General features: G+C 40.6%; 1 protein-coding gene across 3 annotated transcripts in view; it reads left to right on the forward strand.

Moving 5' to 3' along the window:
- Window positions 1-24,705, forward strand: part of TAFA4 (TAFA chemokine like family member 4) — a 179,947-nt gene that overhangs the window by 140,244 nt on the left and 14,998 nt on the right. For all 3 annotated transcript variants that reach the window (XM_084764924.1, XM_084764926.1, XM_084764925.1), the window contains exon 4: window positions 15,039-15,194. In XM_084764924.1, the coding sequence (XP_084621050.1) occupies window positions 15,039-15,194 (156 nt within the window). The remainder of the gene's footprint in view (window positions 1-15,038; window positions 15,195-24,705) is intronic.

The raw sequence follows: 24,705 nt of genomic DNA on the forward strand, positions 1-24,705 counted from the left end.
TCCATTCTTCTACTGAGGGACACTTAGGCTGTTTCCATGAATAAGGCTGCTATGAACATGATTGAGCAAATTTTCTTGTTGTGTGCTTGAGCATCTTCTGGGTATATTCCAAGGAGTGGAATAGCTGGCTCTTGAGGAAGCCCTATTCACAGTTTTCTGAGATAGCAAGTTTGGTGGTATTAAATTTCTTGAGTTCTTTATATACTTTGGATATTAGACCTTTGTCAGATGTAGGGTTGGTGAAGATCTTTTCCCAGTCTGTAGGTGGTTGCTTTGATCTGATGACAGTGTCTTCTGCCTTATACAAGCTTCTTAGCCTCATGAGTTCCCATTTATAAATTGCTGACCTTAAGGCCTGAGTCATTGTAGTTCTGTTCAGGAAGTTGTCTCCTGTGCCAATGAGTCCCAGGCTCTTCCCCATATTTTCTCCTAACACATTTAGTGTCTCTGGTTTTATGTTGAGGTCTTTAATCCACTTGGGCTTGAGTTTTGTGCATGGTGATAAATATGGTTCTACTTGGATTTTTCTACATGTAGTCATCCAGTTAGACCAGCACCATTTGTTGAAGATGCTATCCTTTTTCCATTGTATAGATTTGGCCTCTTTGTCAAAAATCAAGTGTCCATAGGTGTTTGGATTTATTTCTCAGTCTTTGATTTGACTCCATTGATCAACCAGCCTATTGCTTTGCCAGTACTATGATGTTTTAATTACTGTTGCTCTATAGTATAGCTTTAGATCAGGGATGGAGATTCCTCCAGAGGATCTTCTATCATACAGGATTGTTTTAGCTATTCTGTTTTTTTTTGGTTTTTCACATGAAGTTGAGAATAGATCTCTCAAGATCTTTAAAAATTGTGTAGGTAAATTGCTGTAAATTGCTTTTGGTAAGATGGCCATTTTTACTATATTAATTCTCCTAATCCATGAACATGGGAGATCTTTCCATCTTCTGATACAATTTTCAATTTCCATCTTTAGAGACTTGAAGTTTTTTTCATACAAGTCTTTTGCTTGCTTGCATAGAGTTATTCCTAGATACTTTATATTACTTGTGGCTATTGTGAAGGGTATAGTTTCCCTAATTTCTTTCTCAGCATGATTGTCATTTATATACAGGAGGGATACTGACTTTTTTGAGTTGATTTTGTATCTAGCCACTTTGGTAAAGGTGTTTATCAGCTGTAGGAGTTCTCTGGTGGAGTTTTGGGGTTACTTATATACACTATCATATCATTTGCAAATAGAGTTAATTTGACTTCCTCCTTTCCCGTTTGGATCACCTTGATCTCCTTTTGTCTTACTGCTCTGGCTAGAACTTCAAGTACTATATTGAAAAGATATGAAGAGCATGGGCAACCTTGTCTAGTACCTGATTTTAGTGGAATTTCCTTGAGTTTCTTTCTGTTTGATTTGATGTTGGATTTTGGCTTTCTGTATATAGCCTTTATTATGTTTAGGTATATACCTTGAATCCCTGCTCTCTGCAAGACTTTAAAGATGAATAGGTGTTGGATTTTGTCTAATGCTTTTTCAACATCTAAAGAGATGATCATGTAGTTTTTTTCAGTTTGTTTATATGATGGATTAATTTAATGGATTTCCATATATTGAACCATACTTGCATGCCTAGGATGAAACTTACTTGGTCATGGTGAATGATGTCTTTAATGTGTTCTTGGATTCAGTTTGTGAGTATTTTATTGAGTATTTTTTATCAATGTTCACAAGAGAAATTGGCCTGAAATTCTCTTTCTTTGTTGGCTCTTTTTGGCATTTAGGTATCACAGTGGTCTCAGAATACATTTGGTAATGTTCTATCCATTTCTATTTTGTGGAGTAGTTTGAAGAGTATCAGTATTAGCTTTTCTTTGATGGTCTGGAGGAATTCTGTGCTCTAACTATGTGGCCCTGGGCTTTTTTTGGTTGGGAGACTTTTGATAACTGCATCTATTTCTGTAGAAGAAATAGGACTATTTCATTTGTTTATCTGATCTTGATTCAACTTTGGCAAGTGGAATCCATCAAGAAAATTGACTATTTCATTTAGATTTTTAAATTTTGTGGCATATAAGCTTTTAAAGTAGGACCTAATGATTCTTTGTGTTTCTTCAGTGTCTTTTTTTATGTTTCTCTTTTCATTTCTGATTTTGTTGATTTGGATATTGTCTCTCTGGCTTTTAGATTGGCTAACAGTTTGTCTATCTTGTTGATTTTCTCAACGAACCAGGTCCTGGTTTTGTTGATTCTTTGAAGTATTCTCTTTCTTTCTAATTTATTGATTTCAGCCCTGAGTTTATTTCCAGACATCTCCTCCTCTTGGGTGTTTCTGCTTCTTTTTTTCCTATGGCTTCCAGTTGTGTCATTAAGTTGCCTATATGTTTCCAATCTGTTTATGAAGGCACCTAATGCTATGAATTTTCCTATTAGCACTGTTTTCAATGTGTTCCACAAATTTCAGTACATTGTACCTTCATTTTCATTTCATTTTAGGAAGTTCTTAATTTCTTTATTTCTTCCCTGACCAAGTTGTCATTAAGTAGAGAGTTGTTCAGTTTCCGTGTGTGTGTGTGTGTGTGTGTGTGTGTGTGTGTGTGTGTGTGTGTAGGCTTTTTGCTATTTCTGTTGTTGTTGAAGTCCAGCTTTAGTCTATGGTGGTCTGATAGGATACAAAGTATTGTTTCTTTTGTTTTTTAATTTAATTTTATTAATTTATTTATATTATATCTCAATGGTTATCTCCTCCCTTGTATCCTCCCATTCCTCCCTCCCTCCCATTTTCCCCTTACTCCCCTCCCCTACAAATTATTATTTCAATCTTCTTGTGTCTGTTGAGGCTTGCTTTGTGACCAACTTTATGGTTAATTTTGGAGAAGGTTCCATGAGGTGCTGAGAAGAAAGTGTAATCTTTTGTGTTTGGGTGAAAAGTTCTATAGATATCTGTTAGATCCATTTGATTCATAACATCAATTAGTGTCATTATTCCTTGGTTTAGCTTATGTTTCATTGACCTAACCTTTGATGAAAGCGGGGTGTTGAAGTCTCCCACTATTAATGTGTGGGAACCAATGTATGGTTTAAGCTTTATTAATATTTATTTTACAAATGTGAGTGCCTTTGTATTAGAGGTGTATATGTTCAGAATTGTGATGTCATCTTGGCTGAATTTTCCTTTGATGAACATGACGTGTCCTTCCTCATATCTTTTGATTAATTTAGTTTGAAAGTCCATTTTATTCGATATTAGAATGGCTACACCAGCTTGGTTCTTGTGTCCATTTGCTTGGAATATCTTTTTCTAGCCTTTTACCCTGAAGTAATGTCTATAATTGTGGCTGAGATGTGTTTCTTGAATGCATAAGAATGTTGGGTGCAGAAGAATGTTGGATCATTTTTATGCATCCATTCTGTTAGTCTGTGTCTTTTTACTGGAAAGTTAAGGCTGTTAATGTTGGGAGATATTAATGACCAGTGACTGTTAGGTTGCATGATTTTGATGTTATCTATTTCCTGTGTTATCTTGGTTGTAGTTTGTCACTTTGTGTTGGATTTTCCTTCTAATAACTTCTGTAGGGCTGGATTTGTAGGTAGGTACTGTTTGAATTTGTTTTTGTCATGGAATATCTTGTTTTCTCCATCAATGGTTATTGTGAGTTTCGCTGGGTATAGTAATCTGGACTGGCTTCTGTTGTCTCTTAGGGTTTGCAGGACTTCTCCTCAGGTCCTTCTGGATTTTTATGGTCTCTGTTTAGAAGTTGGGTGTAATTCTGATATGTTTGCCATTATATGTTACTTAGCATTTTTCCCTTGTCAATTTTAATATTTTTCTTTGTTCTGTATATTTTGTGTTTTGATTATTATGTGGCAGGAGGATTTTGTTTTTGGTCTATTCTATTTGGTGTTCTGTAGGCCTCTTTAAGTTGGGGAAATTTTATTCTATGATTTTGTTGAAAATATTTTCTGGGCTCTGGGAGCCGAGCGTCTTTTTCCTCAATTCCTATTATCCTTAGGTTTCACTTTTTCATGGTGTCCTTGATTTCTTGCATGTTTTGTGTCAGGAATTTTTCAGACTTAACATTTTCTTTGATGGTTGCATCAAATTCTTCTATTGTATCTTCTATACTTGAGATTGTTTCCTCCATCTCTTGAATTCTGTTAGTGAAGCTTACCTCTGCATTTCCTGTTTTCGTCTCTAAGTTCTCTTGTTTCCAGCTTTCTTCTTTCTGTGCTTTTATCAGTTTCCATTTTTATCTTCAGATCTTGAACCGTCTTATTGATTTATTTCATCTGATTGTTTGCATTTTCTTAAATTTCTTCCAATGATTCCTTCTTTTCCTCTTTATAGCCTTCTGTCATGGCTTCTCTTATGTCCTTAATCTGTTTGGCTGCATCCTCTTGCATTTGTTTATGGATTTTATTCATTTCCTTCATTATCATTTTCATTACTAAAGATCTAAGGTCATTTTCTTGTGCTTCAATTATTTTTGAGTTCCCAGTGTTGAATTCTTTGGGGTAACTGGGTTCTGGAGATGCCATATTATTCTGGCTTTTGTTGTTTGTGTTTTTTACATTGGTCTTTAGTCATCTTGCTATTTCTTGCATTTGGAAGTAGTTTCTGGTGCTCTGCAGCCCAAGGTTCAATCAGAAATAGTGTAGGTACGTTTTGCCTTTGGCTGGGCTTTGGAGACCTTGCTGTTGGCCACTGTGGCCCTGAGGCCTTGGTTCAGTCTGCCAGAGACTGGGGATATCACCTGCTGGGTTGTAACTGTTGGCTAGGCTTCTGCCTGTTCTCATTCCAGTCTTGGGATCTTGTTTCAGTCTGTGGAAGAGTGTAGCCAGCCAGAGAACTTATACACAGCCACCTATCCCCCTCCCTGGCCCTGTATTCCCCCATGTATTGGCGGGGTGATCTGAAGTCAGATCTATCCCAGATCCACATTCTGGGCTCTCCACTGGGCTAGCAGACACTGACATTGGTGCTCTATAACCCACATTTCAGTCAGAGAGAGCGCCAGTACAGCCAGATAGCCTGTACTGGGCTTTGGAGACACTGCCCATGTCCAAAGGACCATGGGGCTTTCTATGGACTGGCATGGTGGTCTGAAGCCAGATCCACTCATACTCCTGGGTTCTCCCTAGGTCAGTAGGTCTAGATGTTTCACTGCCCATAGCTCAGTCCCAGATACAGAGTCTGAGATATAGGGCACAGCTTCAGCTCAGAGGATGGTATGCAGCCAGTCTCTTGGGACAGGCTACCCATTCTCCATGGACCAATTGGATGGCTTGAGACCAGACCCACATGTGCTCTGCACCATGTGGACCCTTCTCACCTATGGCTCTCCAGGTCTTGTGGTCTATAGCTCCCAGCCTGGCAGAAACCATGTGTAGTCAGCATCACCATCTTGCCCTGCCCCCCCCCCCCTGCTTTACTTTTTGAATTGCTGCTCAGGCTTTAAAGTCTTTCAGAAACTCAAGGACATAGGTCTTCTGTTTTTTCTTTAACACTGTGGCTCAACACAGATCTTGCCATTTGCTTTTGAGTGGCTTGGTGTCTTAGTCACTATTGTACTGCTGGGAAGAGACACCATGGCCAAAACAACTTACTCATCTTTGGGTTTTTTTGGTGTCTGTTTGGGTACCAGGAAATGTCTGACATTTCCTGGGATGGCACAAACAAATGTCTATAACAGACCAAAGAATAGTATCTATCAACTCCATCTCAGTGAACCAGTGATCTTAATGTAGTCCCATACTGTACTTGGGTGAGAAATAACTTATAGAGTGGTTGATTCAAAGGCAGCTGCATCACAGAAGATCTCAGCTCAGAAAAGGAAATAACTCAAGTCCCTGGAGCCCCCTGCCCAACTGTCAGAAAGTGTGGCCACTGGGGCTGTCCCCTCTTCGGTAGTTGCTTACTGCTTTTGTAACTTTGGGGATGGGGATTTGTGACTCTTGATTTATTTATGCCCTGTTAGTCTCTTCCATCCAATCGGGAATGTTTTAACTAGAAGGAAATGGCCATAAAACAGTGGGTATTTGTGAGGTCCTAGCGGTGGGAATATGTAGAAATCTGATCACTAGGGGTATGAATTTGGGCAGGAGCTTGCATCTTATCTGACACCTGGTAATAGTAGACTGGGAGTTCACAGGAAGGCAATGTGAGATTCTTTTCAAAAGAAAAACAACCTTGCAGATTCTAGACTATTTCATTAACTGGGCTTTAATCCTGTGATGGCTGGGAAGTTTCCCAAAGCTAGGAGGCCAGTGTGTATACTGACACAGTGTGCTGAGAGTCTCTTCTGTTTGACTTTCTTTGGTTTCCAGCTGAGGATGTGTGTTGGCCGTTGTGGGGAACTTCATGTCTTTTCCTGAGCTCTCTCCCTGACGTGCTGAGTTGTACAAGGATCTATTTTTCCCTTGTTGATTGCCAGCATTTCCTATAGCCATCTACCTCAAAGTGAATTATAGACCTGTTGCTATTCATCTTTCTAACGGATGAGGCACAAAGCACTTCAAACCTCTATTGAGACATTTTGAATTTCAAAATGTACAAAGTAAACCCAGTTCTTTTATCCAGTCCCAAATCTGCCCAAGTCCATGGTTACTTCAGTTGGATTCTGGGTGTGGTAATGTTACTACTTATGACCACTCTGTTAAGTTCTGTCTTTCCTACATGTCAGGCACTATTGTCAGCCTTTCGCTCATGTCACCATGTAGTCTCACATCTGCTCCCTGAGTTTATTATTTTGCAGACAAGGAAAACAAGTAAAGAAAAGTGAAATCAATTGCTGAAAACCCACAGAAAGTAGCAGATGGCAGAGCAGTTAAACAAAGGCACAAGGGTCTAGGAGTCCCAGTGATTTTACCCTTATATGTGGTTGATTTCCCTCTACCATGCACACTTATGTTTGGAAGGCTTTCAGATTTAAAGAAATCAAAACAGACTTTTTTTTTTACATCATGTACTACACTTATAACCCATCAGCAAGCTGCTACACTCAAAGTCTTAGTTCACTGTATATCTGCCTATCCATACATTCTTCTTTCTGAGGTTGAAAGCGAGTGACAGATCATATGTGTTTCCCCACAACAATGCCATTCTCTAATACAATTTGCTATTGTAGCAATCTATATTGATATATAAAGTCAGTGGCAGACGGGCTGAACTCCCAACAGTTTAGGACCAAGATCTTGCCTTATAACCAGTATTTTCCAGTGTGCTGAATAGCATCCAAAAAGCCAATTTACCGCACATAGGTACAAGTTGTGAAAGATTTCTCAGAAACCTTAGTGATCCCAAGAGATTTGATTTACTCAATTGTGCTTCTGCTGCGATACCTCTTAACAGGAAGCATTTTGTCTCTTTTCTCAGCCTGTAAAGTGATAATTGCTAAGTGTCAGGTAGCTGGGACTGCCATAACAAAATATCATAGACTGGATGGCATAGAGACTAGAAACTTCCTTCATCACAGTTCTGCTGAGCCAGACTCATCTTGTCACTTCTGCTACTTATTGACAACTTTTGATCTCGGGCTTGCAGCAGTTTGATTTCTAGTGAGGCCTCTGTTTTCAGCTTGTCAGCGGCCATGATTTTCCCCCATGAGAACTCATAATCACATGACCTATATGTTTATGTGAGCATAGAGTTAGTTCTCCAGTGGCTCAGCTTACAAGGACACAGGGACACTGACTGGGGACCGGGCCCCTAGGACCTCACTTAACTTTAAGGGCGTCTCTTTGACAAAGTTCTCTAAGCATGGCTGCTTTGGCGCTTTATCACATGGATTTGGATGTGAGACAGTTCATTGTATGACAGCTTGTTAGATTACTCATCAAATACAGAGAAAATGAAGTATGTTGTATCTTAATGTAAAGTGAGTCTGTTACATAACACATGCCATGTGTCCTAAAGTTCATTGTTCCTTAAAATTTGAGATCAGCTCTGAGCATTTAGTCATCCCATTAATATTATTATCTTTAGAAGTAATCAGTCTTGTAATTTGCTAGCATGCTTGCCAACGAATGGTAGAAACAATAGACTTATAATTAAGAAAAATGGTGGGAGCAAAACCCTTAAATTACATAGTATTTTGAGTTATGGAAAAAGAAAAATTAAAATTTATTAGAAATGATAAACTTTGGAAAATTATTAGTTATCTTACAGAATTAAGGTGAAAAACAAAATATAATGGTTAGTATAAATACTTATTCTATTTTTTAAAAATTTACTTGTTAAATCTATTAGTAGTTATTCTTGTTGAGTGTTCTGGGCAAATGACAAATTATTATTATTTTTTTTTTGAGTAAAGGTGGCAAGTAGAATGTATTTTTTTTGGACAGAGGAGGGAGGTTCTTGGTGAAAAGAAACAGTACTGGAATCAAATTCATAAACTAAATTTGTTACATGGCTTCTCAGGGAGAGACATGTAATATATTCCAATATGCCCTTCATTTTATATTATCGTTTGTTCCATGACCATGAATGTTGACAACGCATTCAGCATCCTTCGAGTTCCCAAGGCTAGCCCCTTTCCATTTAAACAAGTCTCTATTGACTATTCAGTTGATATTCTTTCTAGTTGTTGGCTGATGCCTTCTGCATAATCAATATTCTCTGCATGGTATTCAACTTATTCTTCAGTAGAGCTTTCATTATCTTTATGAAATTCTTCATCTGTGTGATCTTTGCACCATAGAATGTCTTGGGTAGTCACTGAGGTGCTGATAGATACAGTCCATGTTGTTGACTGAGGACCAATTATTTTCATGGTCGGCATAATACATAGCAAGAGCTATGCGTTCCACAAAGATCATTCATCACAGGGACAATATCAAGAAAACTGGGGAGAGTCAAAGTGCCCATGAACTCTTTCCTTTTGATCACAGGTCTGCCTCTGTTTTGATGATCTGTCTATTTCTTCTGTCTACTCAGACACCTCAGTGCGGTCCCTCTCTCTGCAGACACTCAGCTGCCATTCCCAATCGGAAGCATCTCTACATACTATTGGTTGCAGTACAGTCTCCTTTCTTTTGTAATGCAACTTCTCACATAGACATCACTGTACACAATTTTCTACTTCCTGTTTTTCTCTCAAACTCATGCCAATCAAGACTTATCTCTACTCTCCCACCACTTCCCTTGAAGCCATCAGTGTATCAGTGACCCTCACATTGTAGACTCTGTCTTACTTGGATTCCCAGAAACTCTGAACGAGATGATCCTCTTATCTTTACATCCCTCTTCACTGGGCTTCCTTCCTGTGCACCATGGACTCACTTGTGCCCTGGTTCTCTTTCTGGGCAATGCTTTTCCATTTTGAGCCTCTTAACATTGAAATGACTCTCTGTTCTTTAGCTGTAGTTTTCCTCTTTGGGATTTTATCTAGTTTTAATACCCCATATGAGCCAGACCTCTCTCCTGAGCTCCACATACAAATATCTAAAGGTTCATTTCATTTCATTCATATGTGTGTATGTATGTATATTCACACACATATGTATGAGTATATAATATATATATGTATGTACATGTCATCTCAGGTCATACTAAGCTCAAATTTTCAAATGTCACTTATCCCTCTTGGAGGAAAATGACATATGAGGTAACCTGTCTGTTCTGTCTTCATTACTGTTCACCAACTTTCCCTTTCTCATAGACCTTCTGTGACAAGTGAGAGGCTTTTCTTAACTGCCTTAACCTCTCACTTAACACTCTGTTAACTTGTTAAGCCCTTCCTATTTTAAATTGCTTTTCTTCTGGTTTTTGCTTCTTTCATCATTAAAATATAAAAGGCCTACAGGAAGCTAACCTTTTTTTGTTTGGTCTGCTTTGATGCTATATTTTCATGTGCCCAGCATAGAGGAAATTCTAAAAATTATTTATTAAATAAATATAGTTAAAAAGATAAATGACAGTGACTCATAATGTTCACTAAGTAATTTAAACCATATATATTATACTACATACATGTGACGAAAGTGAACTTTGAGAGGCTCAATCATTAAATCTGGGTGCTGGCTTTGTGTATTTCAGCTTTTCCAATTCTGTAAGTTCTCTCCTCTACCCCTTGTTACATGAGATGAGGACATATCTGTGCGCACCAGGGCTTTATAAGGCGTCTCCATTTGGTATTACCACACGTGGAGCACAGGCCATTTGTTTATTTCTCTGCCCTAAAGAGCTAGCAGATAACCTGGAGGACTCAGTAGATATTTGCCTCCCTAAGAATTGATCAAATCCAGCTAATGACTGTTAGAGTCTTTGGTTCTATACCTTGGTGGTTCTTTTCTTGTGTAAACACTTCTCCTTGGGATGGGGTTAGGATAAACAGATAAGGAAACAGTATGAGAATACTGGGAATACTGGCCGTGTTTCTGCCACAGGCACTGATAAGCTACTGCCTCTCTGTTTTCATGTACTGAAATCTTGTAATGGCCTCCTCTCTCCTTTGTTCTGCTTTCATGGGGAGAAATGCCAGGGAGAAGACCAGATTTGAGTCAAGCTGTGGCTTCTGAGAAGATGGCTGGAGTACAAGGCTTTTCTTTAAGGGTGTATTTTCTAGTGGTGGGCAGGAGGGTGAGGAGAAACGATTCAACAGAAAGGATTCCAGGGAAACACTAGCCTGAGGCGGCCATCCCAGGCCAGCCTGTCTGTCTGTCTGTCTGTCTGTCTGTCTGTCTGTCTGTCTGTCTGTCTGTCTGTCTCTCTCTCTCTCTCTCTCTCTCTCTCTCTCTTCCCTCCACCGTATAGCAGAACTTCTTCTGCTGCACATGTGGCTTTGTAGTTTATCCATTTCACAGTGAAAGAGCTTTGCTTGACTGGGACAAATGAACATTTTTTATGTTGTTTGAAAATTTTCTTAAAGGCATATTTAATAATAATAATAATAATAAGCCCTCATATGTATTTAAGCTATTTACTCTTCAGATGGAGCTAATCCACCCTCAATAGCAATTCTGAAGCAATCAATTTTTATTGCAAGGATTATCATAACCTTTTAATAGTGCTGTGCACAGTAACTATTCTGGGGAGTGATGGAAGAGGCTTCTTGAATTTTACAGCTCTGCCAATATCTTAACTTTTCCCTTTTGAAAAGAAAATATGCAACCCTTGACTGCAACTTCAGAGGTGTGGAAAAGAATTACTCAACAGTTTCAAGCTCCCCCACTTCAATAACATGTCTTATCAAGAGCCAGCTATTCTGGGAGATCCCTGTATATTATACATAGATGTGAGTTAAAATGAAAAGAAATAAATATCTCTATATCTACTCATACCTCTACCCACACAAAGGGAAACAGCCAAGCTGTTGGCATGGTTCCACTGGCAGGGTAAAGGGGTGGGGCTTTCTTTTCTTCTTGTTTTCCTTCTACCTCACTTTATTTTTTATACCTGATTGTAGCCCCTCCCTTCTCCTTCCTCCCTCTTCCCTCCTCCTCAGAGAAGGGGAAACCCCCTCCAACCCACCCAAGAGCATCAGGTTGCATCAGGCCTGCGTGCATCCTCTATCCCTGTGGCCAGCGGAAACTGATAAAAAAAGCAGGCAACAGAGGGGACGTTTCTATGTATTGGAAGTGAGCTGACTAGATACAGTCTTGTTAGTAGGGTTAAATATCAGGCATTGGTCCTGTGTATTTAGTTTACTATGAGAACCACTAGTTTGTACCAATGTACATGTTTTCCTTCATCTAACAACACGATATCATGCACAGCCACGTGACATTTAGGGTGGTGAGTTTTCTGGAGTCACTTGACTTCTCCAGTGGGGCTGGGGGTGGGGTGGGGTTGCTTAGACATTCAGGTGAGTTGGTAAGTATGTTTCTGGATGAGGTTATTAGCATTTGAGTTTGTAGTCTAGCTCCACCTTTTCTAGCATGTGCAGGCCCAAACAGAAAAGTCTGATACTCTCCTAGGGGGGAACAAAAAGAGTTCTTCCTTACTGATGTGTCTTTGTGCCTGGGCATCTTTTCCGGCCCGTTGTCTTGAACTGAAGCCTAGCTCCTGGCTGGTTGTCAGGTGGTCAGTTGTGGAGATGGTACCTCTCTTCCCTGTGCACATCCTTTCTGTCCTGCTTCTCCGGAGACCTGGCTCAACGTATTGTTCTAATGTGTAGTGGGCAAATATAACTGTAATTAGTGAATTCTGTGCACACTTCATGCTGGGTTCTTATGCTGGCACTCGCTCTGGAGTGTTTATCTTCTGTAGTGGGAGACTGGAGAGGAAAGAAAGCAGACTTTGCCAGAGAAGAAGGTCCAGTGTCACCACTCCACACATTTCCAGAAACCATGTGCATCTGGACTCACACAAGCACTATCATTGAGTAGGGAAATAAGTTTCGGCAGGGTGCTGACGTACGCTGTGTGAATGGCTGTGGAGCAGACATCATTCCCTCCCATCCTATACAGACTGTAAAGAGGTGAGATTCAAATGCAAGTCACGTATCCATGCGACCTTTGAGTGGAACAGTTCTTGTATATTTTGTTAAAGAAGTAAAACTGGACTAAAAATATTCCTGTCTCACAGCATTTTTATTAGATCACACAGGATATTTGTAAAATATTCACAACAGTGCCTGCCGTATTTAATCAAATCCTAGATATCATCAGTCTCAGACACACCACGATGTGGGTACTCCTAAGGATTTTAAGTAGTGCCCATTATTACTGTAGGGTGCTATTCGCTGTGCTATTTTCTCTTATGTCAGAAGATGAAATAGTAAGTCTTAAAATGAAGGAAGTTCAAAAGATTGGTTTGTACAGTAAATGTAATCGCAAGTCAGGCAAAATGATTGTTCAGGTAGGCCTGGAACAATTCTAAGCTTGAATAGAAGAAGACAATCCACTTCTGTTTGTATGCAGTTACCCAAACAGCAACCGAGCACCAAGCAGACCATGTTATTACTGAAGGTCCAAATTACCTTTGTTAACTTTTCTAGGAAGTTATTAAAGCATATTTCTTTCATTTTCTAAATGAAGCACGGAGCTACCTTCATTATGGGCTCTCTAGGATCATTTAATAATCTAGTAAGGCCTCCTGGTTTTTTCGTGGTCAGAATGCTGATGTCCTGGCCCAATGTCTGTGTTGAATCTCTAACCTTGACTGTGGCTGCATTGGTGATAGGGCTGTAATATCTTCAATTTCATTTGCATCTATTTTTATCACAGACAATGAATGCCAATCTTTAGCTCTGTATGGCGTACCACTGTCACACAGACCGGCTCTGCTTCCTTCTGGGAAGGGGTCATTAGAACAGCTTTGCTTCCAAGCTCCTGTACGCGAGTCTTGGCAGTGGAATTTAGTTGCTTATAGCACAGCTATTCCCAAGTGAAGGATTGGTCCAGGGATGGAAGCTTTCTCATCTTTGACGTGCCACGGCCCTGTTTCTGCTGTATACCACTGGTGATGAAAACAAGCCTGGTACTCATTCTCTTCTGGGGTCTACGCACTGTGGAAGTCAGGCTTGTTACTGTTAATAATGGAGAGACTGGTATGGGGGCGTAGCGTGAACTTGCATCACAACTGGAATTTGATGATATCTTTGTAGACTCATGCCAGGTGTGTGTGCATATGTGCCTTTACAGAGTCTAAGTCACTCTATTGGTGTAATGACTAAGCCTGCATATGAAAGTCATGGTTTCTAAGTGTGCCAGTTCTTAAAAGTCATCAGGGCTACAGAAACGAGGAGATCTGGAAAATGTGATATGCCTAGAATGTGCTTGTGGGCCAGAAGCTTAGAACATTGTCTAAGAAACAGAGGTGCCTGTCAAAATGATACAGCAGTCAAGTGTATTCAGAATAATTTGAATGCTGATAAAGCGTCAGCCTTATAACCGTCAAATTAATGATTGATTTAGGTATAAATCATCAATGGATTCTAAAAGGAGAGGATTGGAGATTGACAAGATGTATGCAGTTTCAATATTTCCCTTCTCAAATTAGTAGAGAAAATAGAATTTCACTATAGAGAAGTCTGACAGACACCAGGTGATTAAAGCTAACATTGCAAGAGTGGGATAACAGGGCCTCTCATGTCTCTTGCTAAGAGAATACGAAGTTGCTGCTAATCAATAGGAAGAATCAGAAAACAAAACAAAGGGAGAGAACTCCATAAAGTTCTTTACAAATGTCAAGGTCAAGGAAGATTGAAGAATTGGTTCTGATTAAAGGATGCTAATGGCATTTAATAGAGTCAGGGCAGAGGAGACATAGGGCATGCTGCATGTGTAGATAGATACAGCACAGCAGCATGCATCCGGAAGTAGGCTGACTAACTTACAGGGATGCCCATCTTTTAGAAACTGTGTACTGATGTACTGTGGGGTTGAGTGGGTATCAATGGGATATCTCAAATGTGGTGAGATGCAAACTGGTAAATCTGGGTGAACAGTTAGGTTCCCATGGCTGCTCTACCAAGTTGCCATCAAGTCAGGTCCTCATCCCAGAAGATAGGCAATCTGAGTTTGGCTGGTTATCTCCCTAGGGTGTCATGACTGAGATGTCAATACTCAGGTAGACTGTGGGGACGAATAACCTTCAGACTCATTCAGGTTCTTGGGTGAAGTCATGTCTGATGGATGGGATGGGAAGTCTCTATTTCGTTTGCATGTTGCTACCTCCATCTGCAAACTAGCAACAGTCCTTAAGCCCACATGTGCTTTCATTTCCGTCCGCCTTGAAGGACTCATCATGTTGTCTCCATTTGGATAGTCCAGGATCTGCTCCTGTAAAATTAGCCAACCAGACACCTTAATTCCAGCAACATCTCTGGGGCTATGCCATGAAGGTAAACAAACAAAAAACAAACAAACAAACAAACAAAAAAACCATGAGAGTTCTGGAGCTGAATTTCTGGAGGATTCAGACTTTTCTTACTGATTTTGTGTTAATTTGAAATGGAGACACTACCAAGATACATAAGCATTGCGTGGCAGGGACTGTGCGGTAGGTGGGACTAGGAAGTCACAACATCACTAAGCTCTTGGTGAGTCTGTTCACTCACATAGCACCTGGTCTGTGTGCTCTCTCCTTCTCTCCCAGGCCATCACCTGATCAAACAAGGGACCTGCGAGGTGGTCGCCGTGCACCGCTGCTGCAATAAGAACCGCATAGAGGAGCGCTCCCAGACGGTCAAATGTTCCTGCTTCCCAGGCCAGGTGGCTGGCACAACTCGGGCACAGCCTTCTTGTGTCGAAGGTATGGCGTTTGTGGTCAGTCTCTCTGGTGCTTTTAATAGGGCTGAAATTTGTACAAATCTAGGGTGCTTTGAGGTAAGTATCTGTCCAAAACTTCACACAAAAACAAGCTTCAAAAGCTCTTGATGAGTAAGGCAAGTCTTTAATAATCTCTCTCAAGGATACTCTCGTGTGTGTGTGTGTGTGTGTGTGTGTGTGTGTGTGTGTGTACACACATGTGCTTTAAGATATCTTTGCTCATTTGTCTCCAAATGCCACTCAGACCAAGCACTTCTTTCTTCAGTTTCTCTTCTCCCCTTTGTGTACATGTTCCCTAATCTTCTGAAGGAATTGGTTCTTAGAAAATCTATGGAGCCAGGTGGTGGTGGCGCATGCCTTTAACCCCAGCACTCGGGAGGCTGTAAGTTAGAGGCCAGCCTGGTCTACAAAGTTAGTCCAGGACAGCCAAGGCTACACAGAGAAACCCTGTCTTGAAAAACAAAAACAAAACCCAAAAAAACAAAAAAGAAAATCTATGGATAACCAAATATCCACAAAGGCCCAAGAGCCTTATTTAAAAATGATGGATTGTGTTTATCACCTCTATGCATTCTCTTATACACTTGAAGTCATATCTCCTATAATGCCTGATGATATTATTATTATTATTATTATTATTATTATTATTATTATTATTATTATTATTATTATAGACAAAATTCTGCACATTTTCAGTACACATGTGTTCTGTCTGTGATCAATTAAGTCCCAGGATGTTTAGTAAATGTATATGGACAGGTGACTGTACTTAGAACTGGCAGTGTGGCCTTTTATTTTCTGCTTTTGGTACACAGTAATAACCCCTTTGTTACTAATATTAATTTTTATTACTTCTAGTTTTCATGTTTTAAAATTTTTATGTAAATGAGTATTCTTCTGGCATGTATATATGTATATGAAATGCCAGTGGAGGCCAGAGAGGGTGTTGGATCCCTCCTAGTTGGACTTTCATATAGATTCTGGGAACTGAACCTGGGTCTTCTGCAAGATCAGCAAGTGTGTTACCATGGAGTTATCTTCCCAGGCCCCTACTTTATCATGTTAACATGCATTTATAAAACACCTTTGAAACAGCTTTCCTGACAAGAGTTTGGGATCATGTATTATGTATTATTCATTGATAGTCGCCAAGTCCCTTAGCAGAGTACACTGTACTGATAGCTTATATGTTAAAGAAGATGTATATAATAAAATGAATGACCGTTGAGGGTTATCGGTGGAGGCCTGGGCTTGATACTGAGTCCCATGGCTCTTGTAGGAGGCACCTTATTGGAACCACATTTCAGTCCCCAGAGGAAGAGGTGTAAGGTGCTCTCTCCGCAGTTGCCTGCATGAATCTGACCATAGCAAGCTCACCAGCCTTTTAGATGCCTGTTGAAAGGTCAGCGGTCAGCAGCAAATAAACAAAGACAGAGTCTAACTCTACAACTTACTGCACAGTCAGTGATAATAACTGACTCTATGTACCAGGTGGTCATGGTTGTAAGATGAGCGATTCCCCCTCCCCCTGCCACCACCTTTAAAGGAGGGGGGGAAGTGCAAAGGGAAAGTTTCTTCGCTACAATTCCTTATCAAAAGCCACAGGTCTGATTGTATTGCTGAATTCAGATTAAAAGGGTAACATAACAATAACCTGTCCTGACCTAACAGACCCAAGGTGCCCTGTATGCCAATCCTGAAAGCTAGATTGTACAATTTCTGTAGTGTAGGATGTGGATCTGCACGCATTGTGGCATATGGAATATGAATAATCTCGTGTTATGTCAAGGAGCCTTCACTGTGCTCTCCGGTGCTCTGTGGATTATGGATAAAGGACTATAGCCATAAAAAGAGATAAGGATCTTTAACATTTAAAACAAAAACAAAATCATCACCACCACCAACAAAGGCAAACCAAGCAGTAGACTGTATTTAACACAGACTCAGTCTCTGTACTTTAATGGGTTTTAACTCTCAAGGGAGTGCTCCACCAAGCGAACATCTATATTACCCCGACCCCGCCCTGCCCCAAGGCTCAGGGAACTTTGTGAAAGAGGGAGTGGGAAGATTGTCTGTCTTCTGGACAGGACCAAACCTTTGTACTGAAACCATAGCAACTATGGTCGCCTGAACAGGATCAAGCCAGTCAAGATTCTAGTCTGGAGTCAGGAAGGACTCAGGAACCTTTACTGGAAGAGGAGGAGGAGCTCTTAACAGTAGATGGCTTCTGGGAGGACGGAGACAACGCTTTCAGAAAGAGTGGCCTTTGGTTGGTCCACCACACTCTAGTGGATGGCCTCACACTCTGAGTGTATGGGTAGTACAAACAGGAGTCTGTGGGCTTTAAGTAACAGCAACACGTGGAGACAAATTTGGGAGGAGGTTGGGAGGGGGTAGGGAGGCTGTGGGTGGACCTGGGACAAGTGACCGTGAGGAGTATTGGTGAATCTGATCAATACCGTTATACGAAATTCTCAAAGCACTAACAAAAAAAAAATGATACTTAAATTCACCAAGGTCCTCTATTCTCAGCCAGGAGCATAAAGAGTATTTATCTCTCCCCTTTACAATTTTTAAGACCCGTGTGTGCTATCTCCTTTCTGTCTCTCATATGGGTTCATTTTCCCTCCATCCTCTGTACTTGCTAAGTCCATACTCCAGGGACCAGGGTACATGTTGCTGGGCTCCTGGTTCCCCATCTTCTGTTTTCCATCCTATGTCCAGAATAGATGTTTTGTAAAACAGAGCAGAACTGTGACTCTGATGCTGTAAAACCGCATTTAAGTGACCAGTCTTAAGATGAGCCTCAGATGCTGTTCCATGCTCAAGAACATTTCCAAGATCTCACTGTGTTTCCGTTTCCTCTCCCCTGAACTTGTTGATTTCCACCTATCTCTGCTCCAGGACTATTGCCCTCGTCCCCAGGACACGCTTGTGACTTACTGAATTCTTCTTCTGCACTTTCATACCTCCTATATGTTTTTGTTTCTCCCCATTTCATTTTTCTGTAAAGCCCTCCTGATAGTCTGCAAGCAGTATTTTCACCATCCTGCACAGGCTGGCCATGTACTAGTTTTAGCTTGACAGAGAACTGACTCATCCTAACTAATTGTTGAAGGTAACAGCTACCTTTGTCTCTGTGGGCTTGAAACCTCTTCTAAAGGAAGCAATGAATCATAATACGTACTATTTTTACATCCTGTCTAGCCTAGCATCTCTGGATAAAAAGTTTTATGTGTAATGTTTTGCAGTGTTCAGCACTTTTCATGGTACCTGAAAACTACTGATATGATACCTCAAATCTCATCCTCAAAGAAAGCATCTGAGTACCCCAGATCTCTCTCCACCTCAGTAAAGAAAGTATATAAATACCCAAACCCCATCTTTGGATTTCATTCTTGAAGAAACTATAATATTTAGTCAGCTTTTTTTTTTTTGGTGTATCTGTAAATTGTAGAGCTGGGCTGTAGTCATTTGTCTAGATTGCAGTATAAATGTATGTTTTGTTTAATTTCTTCTATCAGTATTGGATCATAAGTATCTGTGTGCTAAAAATGTGTTGATCTAACTTAGCTTTTTCTCTGTTGCACAGCATTCCATTGAAGGGACTGGCTGAAGCTCAGCTATTACTTCATTGATGGGTATTTGGTTGTGTCTATGGCAAGTCCAGCACACTCACAGGCCAGCTACATGACTGATCCTTCAAGCATTTTAGGAACTTTGAGCAATGACAGCCTACCATCTGTTTGGCATTTGACCACATCCTATGAAGTTCTGTTGAACAGGACCTTCTGTGTTGATACAAATGTTCTCTCTCAGGAGAAGTGATGAGCCACAAGTGGCTAGTATGAGTTGAAATGGGCACATCTGGGAGTTGCAATGGGCACATCTGGGACAAAGCTTCATATCAGCCGGTATACCAGTAGACTTATGCCATCTGCAACTTCAATATCACATTTACGGCTAGAGAATACCAAGCAGTATCCTGAAAGCGAACTGATTGTCTTCTTGTCCTTTTCTCATATACCTAACATTCCTTGGTAGACAGCCCTGTTCAACAAATGTTTATTGGAGCAAAGTCACTGAGGGACCATAGAAGTTTTAAGCTTTAGTTAGGATGTACACCTGTTTCCTGCCCATCTGACCATCTCTTCCTTATCTGAATGTTTCCATTAGGGCTTACCTGCTTAATCTTTATCCCATAATAATTATGCAGTATCATGTTAATTGGCATGTGGGAAGACTCATTCTCTACCGCTGTGTCCTTCTTATCTTATTTGTAAATACGAGTAGAGAGGATATAAAATATAAAACTCACTTGCATTTACATTTAAATTAAAACAAAGGCACGGAGATACTGGAGCAGGGCACTAATTAATGTTGACATAGAAATTGGAATATCCTTTTGTCTCGTTGTTAATCCACACCCCAGATCCTCATCTGGCACTTTCATTGCTTCTCTATGAAAGCTTAGCCTTCATTAGTTAAATACAAAAACTTAGATTCTATTTTTACCCAGCCACCCCAGTTTTTAAATTACAATTAGCTCTGAATTATTCCAATTCATTTTCAACACACACTGGGGATTTGGAAGCAGGAAGGGAAGTTATCTTGAGCTGTGGCTCCTTGTGTCCCGACACAGACAGTTGTTCTGTGGGTGAGAGTTCTTCATTTAAGGTCTTGTCCTGGCACGTACGAGGCCATTTTGTGATGGGAGCAATGTTATACACTCTTATCAAACCACAGCCCCGTGGAGATACTGCTAACTGGCTTTATGATAAAGCGAGATAAACGTGCACTACAAGAAAGCTTAATTTATTTTGTCAAAATGAATGCTTTGCAAATATTGGATTTAAAACAGATTAATAAGACTAAAGCTTTGGGATAGAAGATAGTTACTTTTAAAGGTGTTTTATATCTTTTGATAAAGCTTTAATTTTTATACTTTTCTGGATCCTAAGGACTGGTTTAATTAGAGAAGAGAATTACTATTTGGTCCAAACTGTTCTCATGGCACCAGGGGGATGTGTGATGAGACAGGGTCTCTCTTTATGTTGTGCCCTCACTGTGATTGGTTTTTAGTTGGGTTTTTCTCCTGGCCACTGAGTTTCTGTCGGGGGAAGTCAGGCCAATGACAATGAAACTTACTTCATACATGAAGGGGGTCAGCAGGATGTGCATCTTGAGTCTGTTGGGTCATTCATATCACTTTAATTGAGCACCTTGATGCTAGCCTTACTCTGCGTGCTGGGGATAGGGTAACGATGGACTGATTATAGGACCATTTCCAAGGAGTTCATAGTATACAAGGAAAGAGAGACAGGTAAGCTATTGCAGAACAGAGAATGTCAGCGATGAACCCCTTGGAAGGCAGTGGGTCTGAACTGACTAGGCAGAAGGTAAAGAGATGCAGGAGGCAAAGAGGCAGTGCAAAATGTATGTGAATGGATGGGCCAACATATGTGACTGGAGGAACACAGAGCCTTAAATATTGGGGTGGGATTTCACTCCTTCTGGGAGTCCCTACTTTAGGAGATTAGAGGAAGCAGATTGTGTGCCAGTGGAAAAGATGGGAATTGCTGTGAGCCAAGTTCCTATAGCGCACCCTGGGTGTGCTGAAAAGGCAAAGTGTTGTCCCCTGTCCCTGCACTTGACAGGCCCCCTTCTCAGCACAGGTTACACAGTGAGTCCTGGATCTGTTCTTTTGTGAGTGAGAACAAGCACGTAAATACAAGTTTTAGTATTTAGTAGAGGCAGGAAGGAAGACACAGAATAGAGTTGATATGCCTTTTGCTGTGCATTAGGATTCTCCCACCCACCAAAGCTGTCAACAGATCCAATAAGCTAGTAGAGCCCCCATTTGTGTTGAGTTTTCCTACAAAGTATTAAGCACCTATGACTGAGAAACATGGATTGTGTGTCCTTGGGACATTGGGCAGACTTGGGAAAGTGCCTACTGGGCATCTGCTATTATAGAGGCCGCAGATGTTGTCAAACAGTTTACAGTGCATAGGGTAGACTGCACAAGAAAGAATTACCTGGCCTTAAACGGCCATGGTGCCGAGGTTGAGAAACCCTTGTTGGAATGCTCCAGTATACATACATGTATTTTTGAGTCTATGTTTGTCAAGGATGAATCAATCACTCAGGTCATTAGAAACAAAAACCCCCGAGGGAACCAGCATGGACTTACATAGTAGCTCATTCAGGACTATATGAAATTGTGGAAATAATAGTGTTGCTGACAAAATAATCAAAAACAATTTCTATAAGATAGTGTAGCTCTTTCCTACTCATAGTAGTTAGGTGGGCTATTCTTGAGAAAGCAAGAGAGGAATGAATAGCATCATTCGCAGAGAACACTGAGTGTGTTGAAAGATTCTAACATGTTAAAATCTTAGTGCGGAGTTTCCAAGTTGTATATTCTAGGAAGATGTTTTCAAAATCTCCTTATCCAGACTTGGAGGTTAAAAATAAGCTTAAACAAACAAATAAAAATCAGGATCCAATACAGTCCCTCTAAACATAACAGGCTGTTGTCAGTGCTATCTGTTATCCTCTAGAATTTGACCATGATGCCTCACTGCTGAAGCCACTACAGAGTAGAATCATAGAACATGGAGAAATCTAGTTGGTACTTAACCGGAAGCTTCATCCCGACCACCTTACTGGGCACAGTGCTGGAAGGTGCTGCCCGAGGGGAAAAGTAATCAGCAATTTCAACCGGGCATGAGTCTTGCAAGCTACAGTAATAACATAACTGGGAAGATGTGCTCAGTGGTGCAATAGTGGCAGGACCGTTACAGGAGCAGTTGGATTATGTTTCGATTGTATTTAAAGCCTGCTCCATGAGATGGAACCCATACTTGATGCTGCCAATGAGGCCAAGAACCTGTGACTATAAAGATTATGGGCCTTGGAGGAAAACCTACTACTATTATTCTGCTAAGCAAAGAGTGATAATGACTTACTGATCTATCCATAGATGAGTGTATCGCTGAACCCTTACAAGAGAAGCTACTTTGTACAGTAGGTGGTGATTGGTAAAGAGACTGACAACTGGTCCACATGCAGAAAATTAAGAGACTTTGGAGTGCTCATTCCTAAATCTATATCAAGAGGAGATGTAAAGACTGTAAGAATCAGAAATGGCAGACGAATTCAAGTAAACTGTGTTTTCCAGCCTTGCCCATGAGAACACAAAGAGATAATATAAGCAAGAATTATACAAGCTCAAGCCAGACTCCAGCATGGAGGGATGGGGTGGGCATGCAGTCTGACCGCTAGCTGAGGACCTGTTGGCACCTGGTTGCTGGGGGAGAGAGAGAAAGTCCGTTTTCTTCAATGGTTTGATGCCTGGCATATTTACCACACTCCGGGGCAGGCCTCATACCCAGGAGTAGTCTGCCAACACAAACTGGACATGATATTTTTTTTTTAAGGGAGAGAGTAAGAATATGAAATTGAATGTGTGAGGATGTATGGGAAGATCTGAAGGAATATGATCTAAATGGTATAAAATTCTTTAAAGAATAAACAAAACATTATCTCAAAGACCAGGTCTTTCTGTTTGTTCTACCTCTGTAAATGTGACCAAACTAAGTCCACAAATGAGAGAGCACCTCTTGAGAAATGAGCCCCTTCCTTGCACCAGAGCAAAGCAGCCACTTGAAACTTAGACCTTAGAAAATATTGTATGTTGCACTAACCACCAACAAATACCAGGGGGCGCCACTGCCTTGACTTTTCCTTTCCGTGTAGAACCAGAAATTCATTACAACTTGAAGATGGGGGTTTAATGCCTTTTCCTAAACCAGAAAAGCATGAGAGATTTAAAAGAAATTTATTTTAAAAATAGACTTGGCTGGTCATTTCTCATTTAGATTGTGATATTCAGGAGCAGCCGGGGCGGGCCTACCTCCCACGAGGTGCTGTCCTAGGGAGAAATGGCCCAGGAAATGGGCAGATGCCATTGACAGTTATTTTAATAGAATCCAACTTCAGGGCCTTTGCTTCAGCTCAGAGCTGGGCTCCAGCTGTTCTAGAAGCTCTGCTTTCCCAGTGTTTGTCTCCCTGTGAGGTCTGACCTCAGTCAGATCTTACCTCTGCTGGAGGTTCATAGGCAATCCTCAGCACAGAAACGCGTTCAAGCCTGGAGCTTGGGTTTCTATGGCCCCTTTCTCTCTCCTCTCTTCAATGCCATTTGCTGCTAGGTCTTTCACAGAGAAACTCCATCGGGATAATCTGTCACTAGGGCCCCCTCACGACGTTCTCCTGTTAGATATAAACAGGATTATTGTTTTTGCAAATGGCGGCAGTTTAAAATTCCAGAGTAACTTGTTATTTTAGCTAGTATCATTTCTGAAACAAAGGAAAACTGGTTTAAAAAAATCATAAGAGTTTGGTAATATATTTTATTTTATCTAAATCTTTTAAAAAGTATATTTATAGAGTAGAAGAATGTACTGGGTATATACATGCAGAAGATTTAGCTTCTATTTAAAAACCAAAAACAAACAATACAATACAATACAAACAAACAAGGAGAGAACCAAGTTGGCCTCTGAAATCTACACACAGGCCATGCCCCTTCCCCAACTGTGCACATAATTATACATAAATATTTTTAAAAGGGCAATTTTAATGGAGCAAAGGCTTTCCCATAAGACCAACATTTCAGAAACCACTAGAAGAAACAAGAGCAGTAACACTTGCGGGCACTGGGACAGGCAGTGATTTTGCTGGGCAGCATTCTCAAAGCAGAAGAAATAGAGGCAAGTGGCAAAGGGGACGATCAAGAGTGGAGCCAACATGCAGAGAGGCAGAGAGTCTATGCCAGCTGTATGTCTGATAGGATGAATTTACATAATCTGTGCAGAACTAAAAGAGAAAGCTCCCAAGAAACAGCAGTGAAGTAAAGTCTGGCTAAATTATCTGACTATATAGTACTCAATGAGGAATACAAATAGCCAACAAATACCTGAAAAAATGTTGAGCATCATTGGGTGCAAATTAGAATTATAAAGAGATACCATTACATAGTAGCTAGAATGTATACCATCCAAAATTTTTAAAAAATGCTGATGAGGATATGATATAAAATAACAGTGGAATGAAAATTAACACCACCACTATAGGAAGCAATACTGACATTCCTGAAATAGCTGAAATAGGTCTCTCTTTTGGTCCACATATCCTACTCCTGGCTAGAGCATGCAAAGAGATAGAGGAGGCAAGAGGGAGAGAGAGAAAGAGGGAAGAAGAAGGAGAAGGAGGAGGAGGAAGGGAAGGGAAGGAGGGAGGGAGGGAGGGAGAGAGAGAGAGAGAGAGAGAGAGAGAGAGAGAGAGAGAGAGAGAGAGAGAGAAGGAGAGAGCGAGAAGGAGAGAAAGAGAGAGAGACTCAGTTCACCAAAGAGGATCCTGTGTGTTCATGTTACAGCCATGTTTAAAAGTAGCCTGGGTGCCAATCAACACATGAAGATAAAGATCACACA

Source organism: Acomys minous, assembly GCF_964271855.1.
Source record: "Acomys minous genome assembly, chromosome: 17".
Classification (NCBI taxonomy): Eukaryota; Metazoa; Chordata; class Mammalia; order Rodentia; family Muridae; genus Acomys; species Acomys minous.